The sequence below is a fragment of the Fusarium vanettenii genome (assembly GCF_000151355.1).
Source record: "Fusarium vanettenii 77-13-4 chromosome 8 genomic scaffold NECHAsca_11_chr8_3_0, whole genome shotgun sequence".
Taxonomy (NCBI): Eukaryota; Fungi; Ascomycota; class Sordariomycetes; order Hypocreales; family Nectriaceae; genus Fusarium; species Fusarium vanettenii.
The window spans coordinates 408,591-425,492 of NW_003315873.1; the positions used below are offsets into that span (position 1 = coordinate 408,591).

Below are 16,902 nucleotides of genomic sequence, written 5' to 3' on the forward strand. Positions count from 1 at the left end.
TAAGGAAGAATTAAGCAAGTTTTCATCATGTCGCGGCATCGTCCGGCTTCGGAGCCCCGACACCGGTCCCGTCGGCGGTCCTCGGAGCGGGGCATTCCCGGCGCCGAGAAATTCCAATCACGGCCTTATCTTCTTGAGTGGAACGGGCAAAACTGTCGACAAAAAGGTATTCTCGATGCAGAGGACTTGAGGGAAGAGATGGCGACGGCGGAACGGCCGGGGTGGCGGAGGATGGTGGTTATGAGGGGCGAGTGTGATTTGGGTGTTGTGTTGGAGATGGAGATGGAGAAGAGTGGAAGGGGGTGGACGTGGGAGTTTGCTGAGACGGAGAAAAGAAGACGAAGGGGTGGAAGAGATGATGAAGATGATGATGGGGGAATGGATGATGATGAAGGCATTCGCATCTGTCGCGCCTCGCTCACGATCAAGAATCGGCTGCCTATCCTTTTACTCGACGGCCTTCCCCTACGAATACCCCCACGTCCTTCAAGACCTTCTCAATATACTAGGCCACCAAGCACGACACGTCCAGAATCCATATCACAGGGAAAGCGTCCACCACAGAGATCCGAACTCGAAGATGCACTCTGGCAAGCCCTCGTCGACACGCGGGGTTTGGAAGATCTCGTAGCAGAGATTGTATACGACTCTTGGCTTGAGAAACTCGACTCTTTGCCGCCTTTGGGATCCGATACTGTGGATGTTCAGTGGACGATTGCTCGAGCCCTCGAGACCAATGCAGACGCCACAAGGGCTATGGAGCGTCGAGGAGAGTTTAGTACTGTCACGTCTGCAGATTGGACATATCTCTCTGAACGTCTTCAAAGACGGATTCAACTCTCTGCAACTATTGCTTTGAGCATACAATCTCAGGAAGTACATGACGAGCCCAAGGATACAAACTCACGGAGTCTCGACCGCATCGCATACCTAGGAGGTCTTCTCCTCCCTTTGACTGTTGTTTCGGGAATTCTCTCCATCGAAGGAACATATGGTCCTGAAGGATCTGCATTCTGGGTGTTTTGGCTTGCATCTGGGTTATCTTCTATCGTTGCGTTGCTCGTCATCTACGCAGATCATCTTCGAACACTCGATGTATGGATGGAAGTCGCAGCAGGAGAAGTCCTTGAAGGCTTAGATTTAGACCACCATCACAGCGAGAACCGCTTCCAGGCCAATCGATACACGAGTTATAGTCGTCAACCACGTCGACGACAGTATCGCACTAGCGGCGGAGATCCAGAGCGCGGAGAGGCGAGATTAACGACTGCTTCTGATGGAGGCGTATATGTCGTACAGCATCGCGGTGATGGAACGAGGAGTAAGGCGTGGAGGAAGGGGGAGTTGGGATGGGTTGGTGCTGTGAAGAAGATGAGTGGATGGTATCGTTGGAGGGGAGCTCAGGGGATCGAGTTTCGGATGCCGGGGTGGGAGGAGAAGGTGAAGGATTTGATTTGGTGATGGTTTTAGCTGCTATATACCCAGAATGTAGATTCATGTAAGAGTTGTTTGTAGAGCATCACAATTAGATGGATAGATCAGATAGTCATCCTTCGCAAGAAGAGTGCCTATATTTGTCATGGCTAAATTATTACGCCTCCCCTTGCAACTATTACTCAAGACATCAAAGTTTTCTTTTTCATCAATACAGCAATTCATGCCACCGTCCCATACAAAACTCAACTCGTACACGCAGGCCACACTTTGACCATCAAAACAAGCTTACACGCGATCCACGCTCGACCTCCGACCTCCAAGGCCAATCTTTTCCTTTCCATCCATCCACGGCCGCAGACACTCTGGCACAGCGACAGTCTTGGCCTCCTCATCCCATCCGTTCTCGAGGATGGCTGCTAGCACGCGCGGCACGGCGAGGGCGGTGCCGTTGGTGGTCCAGGGGAAGGAGAGTCTGCCGTCGACGCGGGTTCGTGTGCCGAGACGGCGGGTCTGGTAGTCGGTGCACATGCTCGCCGACGTCACCTCGCCCCAGTTGCCCTTGCGGCTGGGGAAGAAGGCTTCCATGTCGATCTTGCGGGTGGCTGACGCTCCTAAGTCGTGAGCCGGCATGGAGAGGATGCGGCAGTAAAGACCTAAGGAGGAGAGAATCTCGGTCTGCATGTCGAGCATCTCGTCAAAGAGGTCCTGGGCGAGGTCCTCATCCGCAGCTGTCCATGCAAACATCTCAACCTTGGTGAATTCGTGAACGCGGTACAAGCCCTTGGTGTCAGCGCCACGGGCACCGGCCTCGGCCCGATAGCATCGAGAGACGGCGACGCGCTTGAGGGGTAGATCCTCGGGGTCGATAGTGGTGTTGGCCTTCATTCCAGCAAGTGCAATCTCGGATGTTCCAGTGAGGCACATCTCAGGGACGCCGCGCTCGATATCTTCGGCTGACTGGGAGATGGTGTAGACTTGTTGCTCGCCGTTCTGGTCGCGAGGTTGGAAACCGCAGGCTGCGCCAATGTGGCTGTAGACCATGCTTGGAGGTGCTACTTGTGTCCAGCCGTGACGGGTTGCGACAGCGAGAGCGTACTGAACCAAGGCTTGTTCTAGTTGAGCAGCCTCACCAAGGAGATAGTACCATCCCCATCCAGAGGCAGTAGCAGCTCCAGCAAAGTCAAAGATGCCGAGTTCAGAGCCAATGTGAACGTGAGAGCGCCAGATCTTATCCTCGGGGGATTCCTGGAAAATAGGAGGATCATTGATGTAGCTGAGCACCTCAGGCTGGTCACCCTTGGGGGTATCTGGGTGAGTGAGGTTGGGAAGTTCCAGCGCCAGCTCCTCCATCTTGGTGACCGCCTGCGACTCGCCCTTTTCAATCATAGAAAGCTGCTGCTTAAGAGTTCGGGCCTCCTCCTGGATCTGCTCGCGGGTCAATTGCTTCACCTCCTTGAGATCCTCATCGTCGCTGCTAGTGGCCGGGTTCGCAAGCTGGCGCCTCAGCAGATTAGATCGCTCACGAAGGGCACGACCCTGCCGCTGAAGATCCTGCCATTTGGCATGCAGCTCAAGAATCTGAGCTGGGTTCTGAGCCTGGCGACGGTAGTTCCTCTCGACGCATGTCTGCTGATACAGGTCCGGGTTCTGACGGATTTCCTTGATGTCGACGATTGGCTTCGGAGCCGAGGGTGGCCTCTTGACGTCGGCGAAGCGGCGGACCAAGGCCGGATGAGTCCTCGCCTGAAGGTTGCGACACGTCAAGCGTGTCAATGTCCTGTTCATGGTTGGGCTTGGTTTAACCTCAATGCTCAATGAGATTCGAAGGCTTGACGTAGGTCTAGAGGTAGTTGCGGCTCTCCCCGAAGCTTTGGCGGGTGACCATGCGACGATGGAACTCGGCTTATGCAATAACCCGAGCCCGGCGCCGATCCGACCCCGACTATCGTCAAGGCCAAGCCTCGGACATCATGAAGTTTTGACATTTCGTGAGCCAATCTTGTCGGGCTAAAGAGATGAGATGAGGTAAATTAAATTCAATCTTGTTTGCTAATGGGGTATATTGGTCCTTCCTCAATGGTTGATGTGTCTAGTAAATCTCTCATTTTCTCAACTCATGACCTGCACAACACGTTTTGCTTTGACTCGTTCATAATAAAGCTCATTTCATGTCATGACATCTCAGCTTCCACATCTAAAGTTCTAAACACCAATGCTTTCTCACAAGAATCCCCATGTTCCCAATGTCCAATTGCCGTGGTGTCCTCCAGCGCCTCGAGAGTAACCACCAGCTTGCATGCTTTGTCGCTGTTGTGCCTTGAGGTCCACCTCCGTCGGCCGAGAGGCTCCTTGTACACCTTGTTGCAACCATATCTCACGATCAACTATGGCTATTGATGGCACCTTGAGCTGGCAGAGGAGGCTACCCCCAATCCATGGTCCGAGAGAATGAAGCACTCGGATCTGGCCTTTCATCTGTGGTGTCGTGTCTCGCTGTCGTGCGACCTTGGCTCCGATCGGATCCCACTCAAGCTTGGTATCAGCAGCAGTCTTGACAGGCTTTTCCACTTCCTCCCCGGACTGCGATGGTGATGAGGATCCGTCACTGGGGGATGAACTGCTGGATTGTCGGTTGAGTCTGACAGTGCTTCGACGCTGATCCACGACCTTGCCAAAGACAGGTTCCCAGCCTCTCTTATCGACGATAGCTGACAGATCATCAATAATTCGTTGTTTAAGGCCCAAGATATTTGAGCAGCCGCCTGTAAACATGATCCTCGACATGCAGATTGCCCTCACATCCATCGGAAGCTGCAGAAGATGGCGGTATATGAGCAAGTGCACCGGAAGGTCGTGATCATCGAAGGTTGCTCGGTTCGCTGAAGGGTCAAAAAAGGTGTCGTCACAAATCTCGGCCAGCTTTTCGAAAGGGACCTCTATCGTTGTCGGCCGGGTGCCAGTGGTGATGGGTATTTGGGCAACTCCAGTAGGAACACCAGCCTGTGCCGACTCGGCCTCGAGTTCTTCTTGCTCGTCCACAGTTTCTAATTGCGTCGACTGTCTTTGAGATGACCTGAATTCAGAGGACTTGCACCATATTAGGCGGCACATAATGTCCTCGCACTCCTCAAACGTGATGGATCTTTGCTTCTTGTCGTCATGTTCCCCCGGGAGTAATGGCTGAATAGCTTCGTAGAGTGAGTCGAGGAGTGTCCTTCCTCCTCGAATAGTTCGTGTACTCTTGACTTCTCGATATTCGTAAATACTGGTAACAACTGTCTCGGACCATCCCAGGTTGACGACCAAGGCAGATCGGACGCCAGCGGCGACTGTGGACATGACTGGGCTTGACATGAGAGAAATAGTAGGAGCCTGGAATTTGTTGAACATGGTGTCCAGTACAGCTGTTAGTAATGGCACCGGGACAGCGGAATCCAAGACTAGGCCCAGCCTTCTAGGCCGAGAGTCGACAAGTAGGTATCTAGACTGAGAGTGAGTGAGGATCAACCAAAGTTTGATGAAGAAATACCTGGTGAATGCATCTCGCACAACGCGCTCCAACTTGTCCTGAAAAAGGCCAACATCAATTTCTCGCAGATCAAACCGCCAAAACTCATGCTCCTTGGACCACTCCAACCCAGGTGGCCGTCTCGGTTGCTCCCAACCTCGATAGTCGCCAGCACGGCGTTGATCTTCAGGACTGCATTGGAGCGTGGCCTTGGGGGAGGCGTCGCCGGCGAAGCCCACCCGAATGTGGCGTGACCCCAGCTCAATCACGATGACATCGTCATCAGCTCGTATGGTGGACGGTGAACCGTAGGTGGAAGTGATGGAGCGGTTTGGGGTGTGTGGAGTGGAGGGGCCTGACCCCTGAGGAGGACCTCCTCGGATGCTGGCCACGCTGCGATGAGCAAGCGTAGGACCTGCCCCCGAGGCCATGGTAGTAAGAGTATGTTACCAGGCTGTCCTCTTTGATTCTGAGCGTGTTTTACTCGAGGTTGATGGTGATGCGATGCTCTTTGTTGGGTACAGCTTTATGCAAGATGCTGGTTGGTGGGTGCCTGTACCTGTAGAGCCTGGGTGTTGAAGTCGGTGTCGGCGTTTGAGAGGCCGATGCGCCGATAAGAAAGAAAACACGCCGACTTGGTAACCGCAGCGACGTGGGGCAGCGCTGCACCGTGAATCTTCACCTACATCATCGACCTCGAATGCCGTGAGCAGATCGCTTCGGGGGCTTTCTGTGAGCCAGATGGGAATCAAGGGGTAAATATTGATTTCTGCATAGCCAGGTATGCCTTGCTGACTCTTGCAGCATCTACCAGGAGATCGGCGAGGGCAGACGAGTCGCCCTTGCAAAGCTTGCAGCCGATACTCTGGTCCACGAGGGCCGGCCCTTTCGAATCGCCATTGACATTGCTATTTGGCAGTTCCAGAGCCAGGTAGCTCAAGGTATTTAACTCTCACAACAATATTACAATATGCTTTTCTGACAACGCTACAGGCGGCACCAACCCTGCGATTCGAACCCTCTTCTACCGTCTCGTTCGACTTCTGGCAGCGCCCATCAAGCCCGTCTTTGTATTCGACGGCCCCTACAAGCCCAAAATAAAGCGAAATAAGCGATCCGGTCGAGGCGACGCTTTATCGAATGCTCAAGCGAAACGATTAATCCATCTGTTTGGATTCCCCATTCACGATGCGCCGGGCGAGGCAGAAGCAGAGTGCGCTCTGCTGCAACAGCACGGTATTGTCGACGCCGTCATGAGCGAGGATGTCGACACTCTGATGTTTGGATGCACGAAGATGCTGCGGCAATGGTCTCCGCAATCGAAGCGCCAAACGTGTCCAACACATGTGTCACTCATCGACAAAGAAGAGATGCGTCTGGTCGAACAAGGCCTTGACCGAGAAGGCATGGTCCTTGTCGCCCTCATGAGCGGAGGCGACTACGATCCTGTTGGAATCGCAGGATGCGGACCCAAGGTCGCCGTTGAGGCTGCCAAGGGAGGCTTTGGCAAGAGTCTATGTCGCTTGAAAGCGTCAGACGAGGAAGGGATCCAGGCCTGGAAGAAGTCGCTGGTACACGAGCTCCGTACCAATGAAAGTGGCTTCTTTAAAAGACGAAACAAGGCGCTGGTTATCCCAGACACCTTTCCCGACTTCAAGATTCTACGTTACTATACGCATCCTGTGGTTTCGCCAGAGTCGAGTTTGGGGGAAATCCGCGACAACATCTACCAAGAGCGAGAGATCCAAATCGAGGATTTGCGAGAATTCACACGCGAGATATTTGGCTGGGACTATCGAATAGGCGCGATCAAGTTTATTCGGGTCCTCTCCCATGCCGTGCTCATCAACAAGCTGCTTGACGCGGGCGGTTACGACGATGCTGGCTACATCAAGGGGATCACGGGATTTAGATCGCACGTTATGAGTGATCTCGTTCCTGAAGTTCGCATGCAGCATATTCCTCTGGAGATGATACCAATCGATCTCTCCAAGGAAGCAGACGAATCGATTACTCAAGGCCGAACCGGGTTGGCACTTAACAGTGATGACGACATCGACGAGGCCGAGAATATTGAGGAAGCTTCGGGCTCCAAGTCCAAGTCTAAGCCGTTTGATCCCTCAGAGCGCTATGGTATTTGGGCGTTGGAGGTGCTAGCCAGGAGGAGCGTGCCAGAGATTGTTGCCGAAGCTGAGCTAAAGCACAATGCTCGAGAAAGGGCTCTTCAAAAAAGGAAGAATACCACAACAAAGTCCAAGTCCGGTACCAAGACCTCTGGAACCAAGGCCAAGACTGGAATGCCCGCCGGTGCCCTTGACAAATACGTTAAAATCTCGAAATCGCAACCTGCTCCAGTGACGACGACAAAGGAGGACGCCGGACTCGCCAGACCGATGAGACCATCGCCGACCCGGCCGCAGCGACGTCTCCGAATACCCTCCCCCCTGGAGCCAAGTAAGCACCAACCCACGTCTTCGACCTTGGGCAGCCCCGCCAGGCAGACGACCCCTTGGACACTTGGCAGCTCACAAGTGATGCCTAGGCCGCGAAATCCTCCTCCAGCAGATGAACAAGAAGCGATTTTCATCACATCTAGCCCCGTCCGCCCGCTGGATTCACCTCCCGGGTCCCCGTCCCCAAAACCTCGGGCTCGTGCTCAGGAGCTCCCTGATACTGTACGCTCAATCCTTGTTTCGGATGGCTCTCCGAAGAGGGTGAGGAATACGGCGCGGGGCTCAAAGCTTCCGAAGCTATCGAACTTGTCTCAGGGGTCTCAGGGGTCTCAACCTACGAAGATGAAGCAAACATCTATGGACATGTTTACCAAAAGGTCCAAGACTGACATTTCAAACTCCCAGCCATCTCCCCCAAAGCTCCCACCTCCACGCTCCAAGGCCTCAGTCCAGTCAAAAGATGTTGACCCCTTTGACGACGATCCCTTTGACAGCGATTCTGATGGCCTCGTGCCCCTCTCCGAACTCATCTCACGCTCCCCCACATCCCCCACTAAGCGGCATCAGCCATCTATCCCGCAAGAGCGAGATGCAGGCCCTAGTCCAGCCCCCGCGCGGAAGAAGAAGTTACTCATCCCGCGGGCCAGTGACGTGGGCTTCTTCAAAGAGGTCGAGGTGGACGCCAACGAGCGTGATGAGCGGCTGGCTAGGGAGACAGCCGCTCTAAATCGCAGGGGCATCAAAGCGAGTGTGGTACGAGTGAGCGATATTGGATTTATAGACTTGACGCAAGAGGATTGAACAATGGAATGGAATGGATACATGATACAAGCGGCATTGGTTGCATTACGGTGATGGCGTTGGAGGAACTGGTTTATTCATCATGGCGTTTGCGAAGGATATCACGATACTAGCATTTTTGAAAGGCAGCATATTCCTCATGACATGCATACGAAAAGGGAGTTACAAATAGACTTGCTATATCTGTACATTTTATGACTTTTGATGCCTCGCCTTTATCCTGAAGGGCTTATACTATAATTACAAAAACCTATGTAGGGATATCCAAACCCAACCTTACTCCAATGCAATGCAATTGTCCTACGCTTGTCTTACTCCGTTTTTACACAAGTTACGGCATCATGTGCCGGCCATCTCCAAGTCGGGATCAATTTCTGTTCCTAAATCTCGTTCCTCGAGGAATCGTCGTCCAATAAGTTCGTCTGGTAGATATGTCTGCTTCACCTGCCCGTCGCGATAGTTCGGGGGATACTTGTACTCGGCGCCATACCCGAGATCTCGCATGAGTCGTGTTGGCGCATTGCGCAGGTGTAGGGGTACGGGTAGACCTGCGACGCCAGGTTCACGCAGAGCGGCGTAGGCGTTGTTGAGGGCACGGTAGGCGCGGGTGCTCTTGGGCGCATTACACAACGCAACAGTACAGTGGGCGAGAGGGATGCGCGCTTCGGGCATACCAATCTGCTGGGTCGCCGTATATGTGGCGGTTGCTAGGGGGAGAAGTGTGTTGTCCGCGAGACCAACATCCTCAGAGGCGATCACAACCATGCGCCGGGCAATGAAGAGCGGATCTTCGCCAGACTGGAGCATACGCGCGAGGTAGTAGAGGGCTGCATCGGCGTCGTTTCCACGTACAGACTTGTGGAAGGCAGAAATAGTATCGTAGTGTTGGTCGCCTGCGCGGTCATACACGAGAGTCTTTGTGAGGGCAGCTTTGATGTCGGCTTGCGTGATGCCCTCTCTGGTTGTAAGGGAGAGTGCAAGTTCGAGGAGGTTGAGAGCGGTTCGGGCGTCACCATCTGCAAAGCGAGCGAGGTACGTGATCATGGCTTCGTCGAGGAGTGGTGTAGAAGGATAGACGGATTCCTCCTCACGAATGGCGCGCTGAAGGATACTGACAACGTCTTCGGTGGTGAGAGTCTGGAGAGTGAAAGTTCGACATCGAGATAGCAAAGCAGCAGCGACCTTGAAAGACGGATTCTCTGTCGTCGCGCCAATGAGTGTCACGGTGCCGGCCTCGACAGGCTTGAGAAAGACATCCTGCTGTGCCTTGTTGAAGCGATGAATCTCGTCGCAAAAGATGATGGTCTTGCGACCGGTGAGGGCAAGGTCGTTGGCCGCCTCTTGGAAGAGCTTCTTGACCTCGGCGACTCCTGTACTAGTGGCGTTGAGCTCGATGAAGCGGCTGCCGACCATCTGGGCGATGCACCGTGCTATTGTTGTCTTGCCTGTTCCTGAGGCGCCCCAGAGGATCATGGATGGGACTTGGCTCGACTCGATCAGGGAACGGAGGACGCCGTTTGGCCCAACGAGGTCTTGGCCGAAAACATCGTCGAGTGTTCGTGGCCTCATTCGTTCTGCCAAGGGAGCTGCCCTTTGTGTTTTTGTCTTCTTCATAGCTCTTCCATCTTGCTCTGTCCTCCCGTTCGTCACGTTCTCGTTGCCATTCGTCGCATTCTCCGTCTTCTGACTCGCTCCAGCCCCAGGACCTTCCTCAAAAGTCCTCTTCCTCCCCGTTATCGGCTGCAGAGCTCCCTTTACAGGCGTCGACACCCTATTCTCAGAAGCAGCCTGTCGCTTCGGGGCGGGCGTGGAAAAGAAATTCGAAGCATTGCGCTTTTGCGATCCCGGCTGAGGTGTCTGCGACTGTGGCGGAGTAGGTACCTTGTCCTTGTCGACTATGAAGCTCTCGCAGCCCGAGTCGATGTGGCCGTTGATGTCGGACGACCTTACGGACTGGTTGCAGATGGGACAGTCGACGGGCATGGTTCGGGGAGAAGATGATTTGCCGATCGCCGGATGACGAAAGGCGAGGGTGTAGATGCTGTGCGACTTTGCGGCTGCCGTCTTGTGTGGTGGTTGTTTTGTTGCTGTTACTCGTGGAGGAGGTGTTGAAGCTCGAGTGACGCGATGCGTAGGAATTTTGGCTGCAGCTGTAAAATGTCAGGGACGGGACGCAGACGCGCCAATGATACGTACCGAATCGCGGGGACCAATCCATGAGAGGCGGGCCGCTTTCGGCTCCACAGATTCGGTATTGTTAGTGTTAGTGTAAGGAGAAGACTCGAATGTGACGTGAGGGAAGAAATATTGGATGGTAGAGTGAATAGATGAGTATTCATTCAATGGAGGCCTAAATCCACATCACAGACCTTTATTTACATGATTCTGTACACTTCTTCTCCCTTTCCACCCCCTATGACTGCATACAAAACATGCAGGTTCATGTCATGCTCGTCCATCCGCAGCAACCCAATACAGCCTCTCAAACCTCAGCAACAGGGTTCAAGCAGGTAAAAGAATGGATGAAGGCTCTCTCTGGCTGGCTGAGTACCAAGCCTCCTTAACAACCTCAGCTAGATCACCTTGCCCCCAAGGCAACCGCCATAAACAGAGCTCATTGGTCCATTCAGTAGTTTCATGTCAACGTCTGTTTATTCTCTCTTTTGAACGAGTTCTCGCCTCGTATAACTCCGCTCTCTTCAATCCACCACGTAAATCATTCCATCCGATTATTTCGCATCAACCCCCTCTCCATGAATAAAATCAACTCCCAATGCTAGAAACCTCTGAGGTGCAGCTGACCGCCCGCCGTCCGTTTCATGCTTGTTGGTAATGCATCCCATAACGCCTTTTCGTGCTGCCTCGATGCTGTCGCAATGTTGCAAGTCTTGTCACATCGCCCTGGCCAAAAATATCCCACCAGTCTTGGTCGTAATAGGGGTACATGATGATCCCTCCTCAAGCTGACGTCTTCAGCGATCGCACCTTGGGTGATGCAATACTCGTTTCCGCCTTGCGCTTTCCAAGCACCGGCTCTGGTGTTCGTCCCAGACCAGGTGTGCTTTCACGGTCTCTTGTTGCTTCTGCATGACATGAGGCGTGATATGCCCGGTTGCCTACCAAGACCGTGTCCAGCCACACCCACTCCTGCGCAGTGTCAAGCCACTTGTTCTCAAACCGATCCTGACAAATCGGGCACACGGTGTTGATCCCACGCGACGGTTCTGGCACAGGAATATACTTGGGCTTGGCGGCCTCTGACGCCTTCGAAGCCTGTGCTGCCACCTCGTCTGGCCCAGGGATATGGTCCACGTCGACAGCTTCCCTCGACTTCAGCCAGTCCTGTTTCTTGTTAGTAATGGTTTACAGCAACCAGGATGGGTTGAAACTTACACGTTGGTCGACATACCAACTCCGGTGCATGCCTCGCTTCTCGGCCTCGTTGGCTCGCTGATGCACACGGAAATGCCAGTCCATATGGGCAGTCTTCTTCTTCTTGCCCTCTTCATCAGTTCGGAATCGTCTGCCACACTGCGTGCAAGGAGGTCCAAGTTCGTCATGGAGACGTGAAACTAAAGAAGGATGGAATCTGGTGAGAAATGGGTGTTAGTCACTACAACGAATATATTGATACGGAAGACTCACGGTTGCTTCAAAGCGGCCACATTGATACCACCAGCGGGCGGAGCGTTGAAGTTTGCCAACATGCCAGCTGCCTTGCTCGAGGCCAGTAGGCTTGCAATGTTTGGAGGGACAATCGGTGCTGGGGGCGGCGCAACAGGAGCAGCCGGCGCAGATGACGGTGGAAGCAAACCTGCTTGTCGAAGTTGATCCAGGAGACTCATCGCACTCCCGGTTGCCGGTACCGGTGCCGGCTTTGGAAGCTCAGCATGAACTGGAGGTGGTGATCGAATGGCCACATTGGCATACGCTGGAGGCTGTGGTGTTGGTGTCGAGTTCTGAGGCGTTGCTGACTGCCTGGCCATCAAGGCCGCCAACGCACCCTTGCCCAACAGAGAGTCGAGCGTCACACCTCCCGGTGCCGCAGCCGCGGGGGCTGATGAAGGGGCTACGGACACCGGAGGCATTGGACGTGCCTGGACGGGTACGGGAGGAGTTGGTGTAGGTGTAGGTTTCTGGGCCAATGGCGCCATCATGTTTACGGCAGCAAGTTCAGTTACTTTGTTCTTAATGAGCTCGAGCTGGTCCGGAGGCAAGCTAGTGCTCTTCACAATGCCCTGGAGGTCCAGCAGCGCTCTTAGTCTGGTCTGAACACTAGCATCTTGAGGATTCCGCGAGGCTTCTGCCTGCATCGCCACAATCAGGTTCTGAATGTCATTGCTCAATGTTTCTATGCTTATCCCAGCGGGGGTGGGCGTCCCACCGACCCCGTACGCCCCGGGATAGGGAGCTTGGAAAGGTGCAGGGGCAGAGTTGTTAGGTTGAGGTGTTGAGTGAGGGGGGTAATAGGGGGGCTGCAAAGAGTTAGCTTGAGCCTTGTCACTATGGATACACAACTTACCTGTTGGCCTGGGAAGGGCTGCCCTCCGTTCGAAGGGTATTGCTGAGCTGGATAACCGGGCTGCCCTCGCATTCCAGGAGGTGTAGGAGTATCACGATGAGGAATTGCCGAACGTGGACGACCAGGTATCATTCCTGGCTGAGGCATACTTGCCGCTCGTGCCTTCATGAGCGCATTCTCAATAGGACGCACCAGCTCGTGTGTAAAGACAGGCCTGCTGTCCATTGATCCACGAACCGGCTCCTTCCACGTCCGAAGCATCTCCTCCATCTTGCGGCGAACAGGTTGGTCGACTACCGCATATGATTCCATGAATGTTTTGAAGAGGTTGCGACCGAAGTAGAGAGTATAGGGCGTTCCGACATTTTTGACGATCGAATCGAGTACGTATAAAGCTGGCAATTTCTTATTCGGGGGCGCCTACCATTGCAAGTTAGCCTTGTATCACCAAGAGATTGAAAAATATCGCATGAATCTAGACGAGTCGTTGGCATGAGAGGTCTGCCTACCTTCAAGATGTGCTGCTGCAAAACCTCGGCAATCGCCAGCGCATGCTCAGTATTCTCGCGAGCAATAGTAGTCAAGTTGCTGATTTCGAATCGCATGTTGGAGGAGAGGTCCTCCAGCGCGAGGCGGTAATCCTCCGCGACCTCTGCAGAATCCGAAGTCATGATGATGGATGAATCTGGCGTGAATCAAGTTGCAAGACAGAAGAAAAGAGATTGGTACGAATGTAAAGAGGATGTCTGGAGGAAGGGGGAAAAGGCCAAGTGGTGGCAACAATGAAAGTGGTCAAAGGCGAAAACAAAGATATCTCCAGAAGCAGACGCCCAAACGATCTTGCAGCAGGGGGCAGAAGCTTCCGGTGCAAGGCACAACAGTGCGTTCTAATCTGCAGAAGTTTATTCCCAAACAAGATCTCCCTCCTGGCACGGCACGCGCACAGCTCGTCTAGCCCTAGTACCAGTACCAGTATTCCCAGAGCAACCCTTGCGAACGAACAAACGCTGCAATCAAGAACCAGCAGACATAGCCCGACGTCACCAGTATAAACGCGCGCGCACGCCTGTTTTGGGCTCTCGAGTGCGCAGCGCTGCGATCAAGACAAAGAGAAGCTCTGACGGGATCCGAACAGGCGCTTATCGGGTTTTGCTGACCTTGGGGAGTCAAAGGTGTCGCGTGTCGAAGGGACTGTTTGCAAATCGCACGCCAAGTCTATCTGAGGTGATGAGTCGAGGGGAAACCTTGTCACGCGTTTGCTGTATTGGCCGAGGTGTCGAATTAAGGCCCGTGACAAGACAAGGTGATCGGTCGGTGATGATGTGAGGGAGGGAAGAGAAACGAGTTTGGGTTCTTGACGAAGCGTCCCGTCGTTGCCCGCAGGTTGGAAGGCGCCCATCCACGTGACTCCCGGGTCGAAGTTGCCGGTACGTACCTGTTCTAGATCGGCATCATCGCCTCACATTCCACGGCCACACCACCATTGGGCACCATTCACGATATCACGACAATTAACAAAGCGAACAAAAACTTTCAGAACGATCGATTTTCTGTAAAGGTGACTAGTAAAGAACTGTTGGCAAGGACAAAGCAAGCCGTAACTAAATCCGATGGTCCTTCCCAAACGAGCCGCTGGGTATTTCATTAAAACATTAAGCCAGACTCCCTGCTTGCTTCCAAACGCCTTTCTTTGTTCATTCATTGTCTCCATGCAACGAGTGTTGACTCCGTGCTTGCCTCGCTTTCTTCCCAGTCTGAGCCTTGCTGCATGCTTGGTCTTTCTTCTTCGCCAAGCTCGTTCTTTTTGTCCTCCTAGAACCGCGACATGTGCGCCTCAGAGTAATAGCTGCTGCGACGACCACTGTTCATGGGGTGGAGGGCAGTGTCGGGGCGTCGAACGGTTGGCACGATGGGGCTGCGTCGCTCTTCCTCGTACTCGTTATCTCCGTTGATGTGGCTGTGGTCGAAGTGAGGACCTGCGTTGCGCTCGACATCGACGTCGCGAGAGATGGGCTGGCTAATGTTGGGTCTAGTGGAGGCGTTCTTATCGCCACGGTTCTTCCAAAAGACCGACATGAACTTAGCACGAGGCTTCTCATTAAGGGAGCTGCTGTGGCTGGACATGGGCTTGTGGAAAGACTCGTCATCGCGGCTAGTCGCAAGCTCGCCCTCGATTCGGACGATGCGAGCGTTGATGCCGTTAGCCGAATCGCGGAAGATGAGGGAGGCAATGATGTTCACGACACCAAAGGTGAGGCTGAGGATGCCAGCAGCCAGAACAAGTCGCCAAAATGGGAGTCCGATGTTGTCGGCAGAGTTGGCGGACTGGTTCAGCTTTCCCAGGACGTTGCAGCCGATGAGGATCATGGCGACACCGAGCCAGGTAAGGCCATGATGCTCGGAAAGTACAGGCCAGGTCTGACGGAAGTACGACTTGGCAATAGGAAGCTCGGAAACGATGAGGAAGACGGCGGCCGTGCTGGTGAAAAAGAGAGAGGTGGCGTCAAAGAAGAACCATCCGTTGGAAGTGTCGATCTTGATGATAAGAGTCCAGCACGCCACGACAGCGGCGAGGAGACCGATGATGGTAAAGCCGCGGAGGATCTGGAGGAAGATCATCCCCGGACCACGGAGGCCTGCAAACATGATGGGTGTAGTAGATTGGTAAAGAAAAAGTGGTGTGTTATTTTGGTCGATTGGCGTTGATCGACGAGATGTGGATGATTTTGATAGATGCTCTTCGTGAACGAATCTCGTTGGGCTGAAGAGAGGGAGCGAAGGTGCGGTTCTAAGAAGGAGTCAGTGACAAGCACAAGAAGAAGGAGCTCACAGATGGGCTCTTACCAAATGACCTTGGTGGTGAGAATGAATCAGGAAGCGTTTGCGTGAGCAGTGATGTTCTCTTGGTGAAGCTGATGTTTGTATAAGAGAGAGTGATCAGGAGAGAGGAAGAGATCGGAAGAAAGAAAGGGGTTTTGAGAGCGAGAGGGGAAAAGTGCCTGAAAGAGAGCAATAAGTATTGATGACGGATCCAGTCCAAAGGTCAATATTCCAACAATGACGATAGAAGCGAAAGGGGAAGTTTTGAATGATTGAAAAAAGTGGCGTCAATGGTGGTTCCTGAACACCATTGTCGAGGCTTTGAATAGAACTGAACAATAGGAAGTGAGGGAGGGCTGACTGTCACTGAACAGAACGGGCAGGCTCATGCAGCCTTTAAGAACAGCTGTGTATTGTGCATCAGTGTCGACGCGCCCTTGTTGGGTAAATCGGGCATGCAGAAGAGGCGTCCCCATCCCTGCTCGCCAGTGTCAACCAAGCAGCAGCTGAAGCAGAGTCTTGGAGGTGTCGCGTGGAGGGGGATGTGGAGGGGCGCATCGCGATTCGCCGTTTCGTCCAGATCGACTCGTTCTGAGGTGCATTCTAGGTGTCAGGCTCCACTCGGGCCCGTATTGTTGTCAGAGGATGAAAGAAACTTCCAGCTCTGTTGTCTCATGGCCGCGATATCAGGCCCAGGACGCGCTCCCCAACAGAGAGGTCCGTCTCACTTCACTAGAAGGGACGGAGGTGCCTTGGGTGGACAGCAACAGGTCGCAGCGACTTGGGCCAGTCGACCCAGGCCAGCGCCTAACTCTGGGACTTGGGCGATTTCATCAACGAGCGGCTCGACTCTTGATGTTTGGGCGGGCGTCGCTGGATGGTTTGCTACTCTACGCATCTCAAGACCAGGGTTGAAGGAGGGAATGATTGGACGAGCAGTTTCAAAACGTCGTTTCAGAAGCTCTTCTAGCCCAGAGGTGGACCGCGTGGGCAGCGCTAAGTGGCCTGGCAGTGAGCCGCATACAGGGGTGGCACGCCACTGAAGAACATGAGATTCCGGGGACCTGCGACTCACACGCGGGGGACGTTTGGGTGCCACGAAGCTCGACATGATGCACAAATAAGACCTGAGGCTCTAAGTTGGCCGTTGAGCTTTTCTCATGGCTGTTAGGAGTCATCCGTTTTGTGACCGGAACACGAGGTCTCGGTTTCAAAGAACTGTTTGGTGTTGAAGACCAGCCCTACTAGAATGGGATCACCTACCTACCTACCTTACCTAGGTACCTAGGTACCTAATGAAAATTAGGCGCCCGTTGGAATCGTTCTGAATACCTAATTTCTATCCAACTCCCACAATACTT

At 53.6% G+C, this 16,902-nt stretch overlaps 7 protein-coding genes across 7 annotated transcripts; 2 read left to right on the forward strand and 5 right to left on the reverse strand.

Annotated features, from left to right (window-relative positions):
- Positions 1-27: 27 nt before the first annotated feature.
- NECHADRAFT_95749 (uncharacterized protein) lies at positions 28-1,444 on the forward strand (the record flags this gene model as incomplete). Its single annotated transcript, XM_003048284.1, has 2 exons — positions 28-1,321; positions 1,377-1,444. 2 exons carry the CDS (start codon positions 28-30, stop codon positions 1,442-1,444), a joined length of 1,362 nt encoding a protein of 453 aa, XP_003048330.1.
- A 278-nt stretch (positions 1,445-1,722) lies between these two features.
- Positions 1,723-3,222, reverse strand: NECHADRAFT_95750 (uncharacterized protein; the record flags this gene model as incomplete). Its single annotated transcript, XM_003048479.1, has 1 exon — positions 1,723-3,222. The coding sequence occupies one exon, from the start codon at positions 3,220-3,222 to the stop codon at positions 1,723-1,725; it is 1,500 nt and encodes a 499-aa protein (XP_003048525.1).
- A 435-nt stretch (positions 3,223-3,657) lies between these two features.
- On the reverse strand, positions 3,658-5,376 carry ARP2105 (uncharacterized protein; the record flags this gene model as incomplete). The annotated part of the gene is made up of 2 exons (XM_003048480.1): positions 3,658-4,918; positions 4,967-5,376. The coding sequence occupies 2 exons, from the start codon at positions 5,374-5,376 to the stop codon at positions 3,658-3,660; spliced, it is 1,671 nt and encodes a 556-aa protein (XP_003048526.1).
- Positions 5,377-5,686: 310 nt separating this feature from the next.
- On the forward strand, positions 5,687-8,199 carry NECHADRAFT_84053 (uncharacterized protein; the record flags this gene model as incomplete). Its single annotated transcript, XM_003048285.1, has 3 exons — positions 5,687-5,700; positions 5,750-5,886; positions 5,939-8,199. 3 exons carry the CDS (start codon positions 5,687-5,689, stop codon positions 8,197-8,199), a joined length of 2,412 nt encoding a protein of 803 aa, XP_003048331.1.
- A 339-nt stretch (positions 8,200-8,538) lies between these two features.
- On the reverse strand, positions 8,539-10,182 carry NECHADRAFT_95752 (uncharacterized protein; the record flags this gene model as incomplete). The annotated part of the gene is made up of 1 exon (XM_003048481.1): positions 8,539-10,182. The coding sequence occupies one exon, from the start codon at positions 10,180-10,182 to the stop codon at positions 8,539-8,541; it is 1,644 nt and encodes a 547-aa protein (XP_003048527.1).
- A 975-nt stretch (positions 10,183-11,157) lies between these two features.
- Positions 11,158-13,392, reverse strand: NECHADRAFT_84055 (uncharacterized protein; the record flags this gene model as incomplete). Its single annotated transcript, XM_003048482.1, has 5 exons — positions 11,158-11,541; positions 11,593-11,788; positions 11,845-12,674; positions 12,722-13,141; positions 13,231-13,392. The coding sequence occupies 5 exons, from the start codon at positions 13,390-13,392 to the stop codon at positions 11,158-11,160; spliced, it is 1,992 nt and encodes a 663-aa protein (XP_003048528.1).
- Positions 13,393-14,533: 1,141 nt separating this feature from the next.
- On the reverse strand, positions 14,534-15,367 carry NECHADRAFT_84056 (uncharacterized protein; the record flags this gene model as incomplete). Its single annotated transcript, XM_003048483.1, has 1 exon — positions 14,534-15,367. The coding sequence occupies one exon, from the start codon at positions 15,365-15,367 to the stop codon at positions 14,534-14,536; it is 834 nt and encodes a 277-aa protein (XP_003048529.1).
- Positions 15,368-16,902: the final 1,535 nt, after the last annotated feature.